The 10,681-nt window shown below is 29.3% G+C and overlaps 1 protein-coding gene across 1 annotated transcript; it reads right to left on the bottom strand.

Moving 5' to 3' along the window:
• Positions 1–1,552: 1,552 nt before the first annotated feature.
• LOC116777258 (rho GTPase-activating protein 1-like) lies at positions 1,553–10,556 on the bottom strand. The gene is made up of 9 exons (XM_032670692.2): positions 10,146–10,556; positions 9,940–10,056; positions 6,901–7,022; positions 6,139–6,296; positions 5,717–6,034; positions 5,390–5,628; positions 4,904–5,104; positions 4,549–4,655; positions 1,553–4,305 (listed from the first exon to the last, which is right to left on the bottom strand). The coding sequence occupies exons 1-9, from the start codon at positions 10,192–10,194 to the stop codon at positions 4,135–4,137; spliced, it is 1,482 nt and encodes a 493-aa protein (XP_032526583.1). The 5' UTR covers positions 10,195–10,556; the 3' UTR covers positions 1,553–4,134.
• Positions 10,557–10,681: the final 125 nt, after the last annotated feature.

The following is a 10,681-nucleotide window of genomic DNA, read 5'->3' as shown; positions in this document are numbered from 1 at the left end:
ATTATTTACTTTTTTATATATTGACAATATTTTTTGTGAAAATTTAAAATTGGTATGTTACTACAATTTTAAATTAATTTAATTTAATTCTTTTCTATTATTTCATTGTTTTACTATAATATTATATATTTATTTAAAAAAAATGAAATTTTGTTTCTGTGTGGTAAATACAACAAGATGTTAATGATTTATTTTAACTTATAAGATATACAAGAATAGAAGTAAATTTTCAATTATTTCATAATTCATAATATGTACTAAGATTAAAGTTTTTTTAATAAAATTATGGTATTCCAAGAGATTTTATTGAAAAATATTGCCTGCTGCGATCGTGACAACCCTAATGAGGATTTTCTCGGAAATGCAACATATTGATTCATTGTCGTACATGGCTATAATGGATATAACCTGTAGACGTTTAGACAAATATAGGTACCTATATTCAAAAAATGCATTTATTGAATAGCTATGAATATTCAATAAAGCAAAAAGAATTTATAAATTTAAGATAAAAACGCTTCAAACTTATAATTAATTAATATTTTTTCTCAAGTCACAATTATTTACATACAATATTTATAAAACCCTGTTTAAAATACTCTTTTAAATCTAACATTGTGTTAGACTGGTACAGACTCTCACTCTAGTAGTTAACCGCCATTCAAAAATTAAATCGATTTTAAAACGATTGTTTCTATTAATTACCTTAAGGTAATAAAGATAGCAAACTAGACATAAAATTCGACTAAAAATATTTAAGACTTACTTATTTTATTCCTTAAAAAACTGTGTCCAAGAATAAAATAACCATTTTAAAGAAAAATTCTTTTGTTTTGGTACCTTTATATTATACACCATATAGAAAAGCGTTTTGTTATAACCTAATAAGAACTTATACATATGTGTGCATATGTAATTTTAAATAAGAATTGTATGAGGTCGATGAAAAATATATTATTTATTTAAAAATTTTAAAACCGTTTTGGAAGTACTAGTTGTACAAAATGTAGAAATACAATTTAGGATCATTTCTATCGTTTACGACCCACTTTCAGTTGTCGTCTACATTCTAAGCATCAAATTATCGAACAAAAAAAACACTAGCATAAAAAAAACAATGTATTATTAAATTGTGAATCTAGTAGACAGTCAGACCAGCTTTTAATGATACTTTATTAAAAAATGTTTCTAATCCAATTTCAATTATTTTGATTCTAGAATCAACAAAAAAATACTTTTATAGAAATATCCAACAATACTTACTGAATCTGTGCAATGGACCTTGTGCCACACTCTTTGATCAAAACACTTTAGATCAAACCATGACTGTAATTTTCCAATTGGCAGAAGCAGTAAGACACCTAGGAGCTAAACTACACCGACTTCCTTACTATTGTTCTTAACAGTTTCATTTATTTAATCTTTTATTGTCTAAAGAGCATTAATATTAGCTAATGAATCAAACCAATACACAACCCATTATTATTTTTATATTATCCACGAAAAAACCTATAAAAAGCTTCTAATTTTAGTTTTCGAAATAAAAAACATATAATTTGCATCACATTTATTTAAAATCGCCAATTCCAATATTATTACGAGCTTAAATATTATAAGATGTTACATGAATGAACAATATAATTCTTAAAATAGTGTGATAATTTCCTTTGAGTTACACAAACAGGTAAGCTGAGGCTGAGCTATTGATGGCAGACAATGGAAGGTCGTCATATAAATAGGAACAGAATAGACAAATCAATATCAGATAACTTATTTGAAGACTATTACCGGCTCTTAATTAAAATACATATGCGGTCCTCGTTATTTCAAACAAAATATTATGAAGTTTCACAGATACATCAATTTATTTATTTTAATCATAATTTTATTTATTATGATTAGATACCAGTTAAAATCGAACCAAAATAAAAATAATAAAGATGAGATTCATAAGTCATTAAAAGTCACACAATAATCATATTATAAATATAAAAAAAATATTTCATGTAGACAGGGTTATGGGCCAAGTAATAAATACAATTAATCAGAATTTGAGGATATTAAAAATGTTCATATAAGAATATACAATATTTTCGCTATTGTTATTGACAGACCTAAACAGCACATACCCACAGCCTTACAATCTTACAACTTCTAACATTGTTCAATATACAAAACTCTCGTTATATAAAAACTTACCACTTTACATAATCCATGTTTACCTTGTCGCAATCGTTTCCCAATAATTTACTTGGGAATAACATACTTCATTAAATAAATATGAGAAATAAAACCAGAGAGACATAAAATTTCAGATGGCGATATACATTTTAAACTGGAATGTATTCCTTAGCCAGTAGTAAAGTTTAAATCGTACAGGAATGGTACTTAAAAATATATAAAAATATACTATTATAAATAACAAGGAATAAATATATAAATAATATACTTATCAACTTATGGCTACCATATTCATGACAAGGCTATAGACAAGAAATTTATGCAAGTATAATGTACACAAAAAACTATGTAACATTATAAATACTTTTTTCAAGAGGTTCATTCATAAATGGAATTTATTCAAATTATTATCAATTCCATTTAAGTATTACACCAAAAAAGTTTGAATTGGGCGGAATCAAGGAAATGCAAGCAAGGATTTACCTTGGATGATGGAATACAAGGAACATCATAGAAGTACAAATTATATTGATATGAAGTAATAAACTCTGAAAATTATGTTTAATGAAACCTGTTATGATCATTGAAATTTAACCCAATTTTAAGTTTTTACATCAGTCATTCAAACTCAATCCCCATCAAGGAATGTTTACAATACAAATTATATAATAGTATATATAAAATATATAAAAAGAAAAAGATATATAAAGGAAAGATTCAATTGCTATTAATAATTAAAATCCAAGGTTCTACCAATTATAAAATCAGTTCACGCTTTATAAATATTAATCAGCATTAACATAACCAAAAGTAATTACGAGTTACATGTTAAAATTTAAACCTAGATAAATTTGACTTTGGAATTTTATTAAATATTACTATCCTGTTTGGCATTATAAATTGAGATTAGTCTGAGAGTAAATAAACAAACGAGAAGAAAATCTTCAAGAATAACAAAAACTAGGGAATTATTAAAACGGTGCTATTATTATGGACATATTAAGCTTTCCTAATGATAAACTAATGTAACATGATCAAAAATGTGTATACTATGTACATGTTATACACATTCTCATTAATATAAGTAGACATACATTTTTATAGTTCTAGTTAGTAGATACAAGTCTAAAAGGTTTGATGTGTATACTTCGATTTAAACCCTCACCAAAAAAGATTGTCTCTACAATAAGAATTTCCATCTAAATTCCTTACTAGCTATATTTTATTTTAACAATATTAAACTTATTTAGAATATAACATGGGTACCTGTAATTTAATTACGATAGTAGATACTTCGGCTTATAAAAAAAAAATAGAAAATATATTAGAAAAACGTTTTTAAAGTATCAAATCTTTCTTAAATCGATGCATTGTCTGTATAATAAGAATAGTATCTTGTCAATGTTGTGCTAAATGTACGCTTTTATTTTTGATCACTATAATCAAAAAGAAACAGAAGCCTCAAATTATTTATAATAAAAAGCTAGTTTTCATTCAAGTTTTCATAAAATTATTGATAGGCCATGAAACCATAATATGGAGCTTAATTTAAAACATACTAACCATGATATATTATAGGTTGTAATAAACATCAATTGTATCTATTTTTATTAATAAAATGAGCATAATTGAGTTCATGTTAGTAAATTCAATTTCACATATTATTGTATTGCTTAGTTAGCATATCTGTAAAGGTCACATCCCCACATTTATTGTCAGGTCGACTTTGTTACCTGATAACAGTGTTACTAACATAAACCAGCTCAACGGATGATATGCAACAATACTGTTGTCACAATAATTGACTAACACTACATGACACTAACGACATTAAAACAATAAACCATTTAACATTTTATAAGGACTATGATCTAACATAAATACTTTGAACTTGAATTCAGGTAAACTACATGTTATTTGGCATCCATATTAAAGCCAGAGGATCTGGTATGTTTATATAATGAAGATGGATTCCTGGTTCTCTAGGAGGAAATCGGTGAATGCGTTTATGGGTGCGATAGCTGACAGTGACATCACACCAGATGGCGCCCTGCAGAGATTCGGTCCGAAGACAACCGCCAAATTGCTGCTCGTCATCTTGTTCACGCAGCTTCTATCTTGAACCTACAGGAAATAATAAGTTACTACTAATTGATGTATTGTAAGTTTGACTGTGGAAAGATGATAAGTGGTCAGCGTCGTAAATGGAAAAGTATAGCATAAGTGATGAAACGAATAGCTGTCCATCTGAACATACAATTTTTCTTTATCATCGTGGTGAATTATTCCTGATATTTCAATATATTGGCCTATTGTAACTAGTATATACAATGAGTTTTAGTACAGGAAACTTAAATGGCGATGTACCTTCCACAGGAACTGGAAGATGTACTTCAAGAGCTTATAGTTCTCAAGCGGCAGCCTCTCAAGGATCATAACCTTCACCAGACGCGGCTTGTCTCTATTCGGCCATGCTATGAATAAACGTCAAATTTACAGTACCAATTTGATAATTGCTGTAGGTTTTTTCTTCTTTAGGAATTAACTTAAATATTTCAGTGTCCGAACTATATTTCGTGTACATTTAAAAAAAACAGAAATGATAATAAAATAAATTACAACCAAACTAGAAATTTGAATTCTGACAATAAAATAAAATTAACATACAATAATCTCTGTAAAAGCTACTTTTGAGATGAATAAATGCATTATAAATACATACAAAGAAATTGTACGATATCATCGTAGAGGTCAAAGGTCAGCAGAGGTTCCTCCAGGTCACGGAGAAAGGTCTTCAGTAATACCGCAGCGTTAGTGGGATCGTCTCTGAAGCAAACAGGTTCCCCCCTGTTGCACGCGCTTTGAATCTCTTTCACAGCCACGATGTTCGCTGATCGCCTGAAGAGACCCTCCGTCTCCAAAACTAGGACAAGACCACAAACAATCTAAAAGCCCGACTAATAAATTCGCAGTGCTCATTTTTTTGTCAATTTTATAACAAGGCCATCTTGTAAGACGTTAATATAATTAAAACATTAGTTAATATATTCATATTTCTTTTTATTATTCTCAATCTCGTTAATATATATGGTTCATTTTAAACATTCGCAACAAACAAAACATCGCAGTTATCGAGCAAACAGGAAGTGAATGTCGGCGGGTAGTGTGCAATTCTGTTAATAAATTGAATAATGTACTTTAAACTCACTCTCGGGCCTAGAGAGAAACTCGACGCAATCCCTCACGATAGGTGGTATGGAGTCGACCATGTTAGAATTGTTTTCTCTAATGAATTGCAGAGAAACCCCGAACTGCTGTGTTTTCGGGGCAGACGAGCTCGGTTCGGGTAAAGCTCGGGCTTCGTCTTGGCTCATCGCGGAACGCTCGGCTTTCTGACGCGCCATCTCAGCAACTCGCGGATTCTTCGACAGCAGTAACTTGTCGTACCTACAGAAAAATCGCGTGAGCAATCGTCAGGAATATCACGGATCACGTGGCACTACAAAAACCCTTAGCTTTCCGGGACAATACTTACTCTAGAACTTGTTCGGGAATGCAAAGTTTATCCAAATCTAAATATTGTTGTAATTCATGTAAATAGTTTACATACATCATCTTTCTGCCAAATTTCACGCTTATTGCTGGTTTAAGCATTTGCCAGACAATGCGTATGAAATTTGTAGGATGCACTAAATATAGTGCTTTAAGATTTTTCTTGTATTTTCTTTCGAAAGCTTTGTAAGCTTTCCATAGCCAAGAGAGAGGTGGCTTGTTCTTGCTTGTTAGACCATAATGAAAATACACAACACTATAATCTTGCTCCACATATTTATCCAAAGTACACACTAGGTACCTAAAAACATTAAAAAAATCAAAAACACCAAAAGCTTAGAAATGAACTACAAAAAAATAACATAAAACACCGAGAAGTCTAAAAAAAAAAAACACCATAGGTACCTTAGGAGATCGTCTGGATGCAGGTCTTTACTGGGGGGAAGACGGCAAGCTGACACCACGATGATGCGGCGGCCTACTTCGTCATCGCCCACCACCTCGACTAAACCAGTGCCAGAAAGTTCACAGCAGCAATCGCCGTCTAACGATGAGGCAGCTATCTAAATACGCAACACCCCTGCTGTATTGACTATAGCTTAACGACGCCTACACAACCGTTACATAACTCGCAATCAATAACACTAGAAATTATATATACCAAAATAGATCTCATCATTAAAACATAGCTCTATCCCATGTTACATAATTTACACATAGCTTACATAATGTACACGTCAAGATTGTTGCGCAAGATATAAAAACGAAAAGTTACTTGTTGAATTAACAAATTTCATGTCCTTTATGAAATAAAACATAACTTATAATAATTTTAAATGAAATTATATTAAATAATAGTGAATACAGACCTGGATGTCAAAGCTTCAACTTAATAATGACATGTTAACTTGAACGGAATCAACAATCACAGCGACCTGAGCGTAAACGAATGCACATAAACACTATGAATGAACAAAGCAGCCGTGTTGATAATACCTATAAACCTGACCTAAATTATCGCCGAGACCCGGGAGACCTAGATTGCACTATTGATCGCTGGCTGTCCAATGTAGAATATAAGTTACGTCCCAATTTCGGTTTTAGATGAAAACAAACAACATGCCACATGTACACATACATAACTTTAAAGTGGTCAGAATAACTCACCTCAGCGTATACTTGAGGTGGTTTGGCGAGTTCCTTTTCAAAATTCTCTTCAATAGTTCCGTCGCTAGCCGACCGCTCCAGGAGATCGTCGGGTATGTCGAGCAGTTCAGGTGGCAACGGTGCTAAAAATGACACACAGATAGATGAAACGCTACCTTTCGCTACGATCCTAGTACATCAAGCCGCCACAATATTTTGTATGCAATAGCGTTATATAACTGTTAAAAATATTGATTTTCACGTGCACTCACTTTTTATTTACAATGCAGATACTCTTTGGATACCGTAGCACCTGTCCACGAACCGAGACTGTGTGTTGTGATAAAATATACTAAATTTTATACTGTAACGTTTTATTCAAAATTATAATTGCAAGGGGAGTGCATTACGTAATGCATTTTCGAGTAACGGGCACGTAATACTGACGGAACGGCAGATATCAAAGCCTTCACTGAAAATATTCGTACGCCCCCGCTAATATTTGTCAGATTTTTTTTATGAATTGTTGATGATTTTGCTTTCAATGAAGGGATTTTGACTTTATAATTAGGAAATAGAAAATACCTTTACCGTAATTTTTAAACTTGATTTAACTTTTAGTAAAACTTTATTCTGTTTTAAAACAGAAAAGCTCTTTAATATTTGTTTTATGAAGGCAATATATTTATAGGTAAAAAAATACGTAAATACGTGAACTATATTAATAAAATGTTTTAATATTGGCTGTTATCGCGATAGCGGTCATATCGGATAGCCAATCAACTGTAGTAATATGAGTTACGAAGAGTGGTTAGAAGGACATTAAATTAGGAAATTACATTTTAGTTTGACCGATAATTGAGAAATCTACACTATATCATATAAAATTAATATAATATAACCTACTGTTGAGATACATATCCGATATAATTAATAATTTCATTTAAAACTTTTTTGTTTCATTCAAAAATCGAGTTACTTTTCTAATTCAATACATGTTGATTGAAGATAAAATTAACTTAAAAATGCATATTTATTATTGTCATTTATACTAAGTTATGATCGCATACATTATTTAATATTGGTAAGAAATTAGAACATTAAACAAATATCATCCGTGTAACGAAACCGTAACAAATTTGTCATAATATTTAGACGTGCGTTTAAAAGGTGTCATTTAGATATTGATGGAGATAACGTCTTTACTTATTGTGACAGTTGTCCCAACAAACGAATCACTAGGAATGATTAGGATTAGGAAAATACGATTATCATACCTATATAAGGACAATGGTATCTTTAATATAAATTAACCTTCGTTGTCATGTAAGAAACCCTGTTTATTTATATTTTAAACTGTTTGTTCCGCTACCATTAATTACAATTTAAGTGTGTTTTTCTCCTTAGACAAATTAACGGGTTATCTGTACAACAACATAATATTCACCATTTTATTTTCTCTGTAACCAGTACTAAAAATCGCTTTTGCCCAAGGCTACGCCAGCGTTACTGTATCGCTATTTGTGACTGATATCGTGTTTAGAAAGAACAATCTTTTTAATTTTTTTCTTGAATACGTGTATGATACTGATGAAGTTTAAACATTTAAAAATTAACAAAAGATTTTCACAAATTAATTAAAATAACTAGATATATATAACTTTCGTAAATATAATTTGGCAGCAAAACCTTAAATATTTCGAGAAAAAAATTTCACGCATATTGCTCCTCTACAAATTTGTATTTAGTATTATTTGAATAGTCATATTAGTTGTATATATGTATAACTTTAGTGTATACTTAAGAACATGTAATTGTCTTAAAGTTATAAACAAACAACATTATTATTTAAATAAGTTTGAATTATAAGAATAATAATTATTTTAAAAGAATTTTTTCTTAGAGAGGACAATTTTTTATCAATTCCACTTTATGTATATTTTAAATACAATAATTATGTAATTCATTATAACTATGAAGAAATTAACTTAAAGTTTTTGAATGTTACAAGCATAATATGGAATAAGGAAAATTTTTTCAGGCAAGATCAATGTAAATAGGACATATTAGGACATACCCACTTTATTAAAAATAGAATAACAATGTTTGGCTTACAATATAATGGAATTACATATTGGATACTTCAAACACTTTCTTATATTTAACTATCAAATGAAAGATGAATTATTAAATATATATATATGATATATTTCCATACTTGTATATCTATTAACATACATATTATACATACATACATATTCTTCTTCATATATTTTATACGAAAATTTCAAGAAAAGCAACAAATATACCTGAATTAGTATGTTAAATATTTATTCTCTTTAAAATTATTTGGTTGTGGGGCAATTATTAAAAAACTTTATGAATAAAATATGTCAAGAATTTTTTTAGAGAATCTCTATTAGTTTAAGAAAAGTAAGAATTATTAACATAAAAAAAAATTACTTGAAGATGTTGACGATTTAAACTATTTCCAACCAAACTCACAAATATTTGAACATGGCTGACGAGTGGCAATCAAGTCAAAGATTCGGAAATGTAAAATATTTAAAATACACGATACACAATTTTTTTTAACTTACAATGAGATTTAATGAACATTTATATTGTGATTATCACAATAAATGACTGAATAAGGGTCAATATCTATTTATAGTGTTAGTTAATTAAGCATAACGATTGTTTTATAGCATATTTATTTTGAATATATTTTATAAATATTTTATTAAAAATAAAACATAATACATACATTAAAATTGTTATCTACTTATATACATAATAAAATATTTTGAAATACAAAAATAAATAAACTACAATGTTTTCCTCCATAATTTATTTAGACAATTAACAGTCAGTTAATGCATAAACTAACATCTTTCTATTATAGTGATAAAAATTTTTGATTATGTATATTTAAAAACCTATGTAACGTAATGTGTTTCTAGTAACAATTTAAGCGTTCTCAAGTCAATGATATTTCAACAATTTATTATACCATTTCTATAGCTTGGTTATGAATTAACAAATTAAAATTTAACTTACCCAATCCTGAAGCCTGTATCAATTCAGAATCATCGAATTCTAAACTAGGTTCATAATCATGATACTCAGAAAGACTTGTGTATGTATCTTCAGGTTCCATTGTGTTTGCAAGAAGAACTAAATATGCAAATATAAGAAAAATATTTCACATTGTCAAAATGTATTCGGAAATTGCTTATAAAATCAAGATGTATAATCTTTAATACCTTGGTACGCCCTTATTGGACTCAATTTAGGTTGATGTTCCGATTCCATAATACTACGTTGTCGTACCAATGTTTGTTTTTCAACTAATCTTCGTTGTTGTAACTCAGTGATGTATTCATAGACTAATTCGTTTTTGTAATAGTAATGAAGTCATTTTAGAAGAACTTCAAACAATGTTTAAATACGGACAAACCGCTATGCCATTTGCTAAAAACTTTTTTAAATTAACAGTTAAGTCTTCCAAATTAATTGAATAACTTGAAGATTCAAACAAATCCTAAAAGTGCTCAGAAAAAACTTTACTATAGTAAAAAGTTACAAATTTGCACTTGCACTCACACCCTAAGGTACATGTCCATATGATTCATAGAAAGAAAAAATGTAGTTCCTATAGAATACAAAATACATACAAACAATTTATAAAAGTTATATCACTTATTTCTATTTTGCCTATGGTTAGACAAACAACAGGAATATCTTTTATACTCTGTACAAAATTAAAAAGTATGCATCAACTTGATTCAAGACAGAAGCA

Source organism: Danaus plexippus, chromosome Z, assembly GCF_018135715.1.
Source record: "Danaus plexippus chromosome Z, MEX_DaPlex, whole genome shotgun sequence".
NCBI lineage: Eukaryota > Metazoa > Arthropoda > Insecta > Lepidoptera > Nymphalidae > Danaus > Danaus plexippus.
The sequence above is the reverse complement of the archived record's forward strand: the minus strand, read 5'-3'. Positions and strand labels throughout refer to the sequence as shown.

What these genes read in the sequence shown, in the direction of transcription:
- LOC116777258 (XM_032670692.2), bottom strand. Translation starts at nt 10,194, where the DNA reads ATGGAATCGGAACATCAACCTAAATTGAGTCCAATAAGGGCGTACCAA. An exon ending in CATCCAGACGATCTCCTAAG is followed by an intron (nt 6,035 to 6,138) that starts GTACCTATGGTG and finishes TAATGTTTTTAG; the next exon opens with GTACCTAGTGTGTACTTTGG. An exon ending in GTTTCTCTCTAGGCCCGAGA is followed by an intron (nt 5,105 to 5,389) that starts GTGAGTTTAAAG and finishes GTCTTGTCCTAG; the next exon opens with TTTTGGAGACGGAGGGTCTC.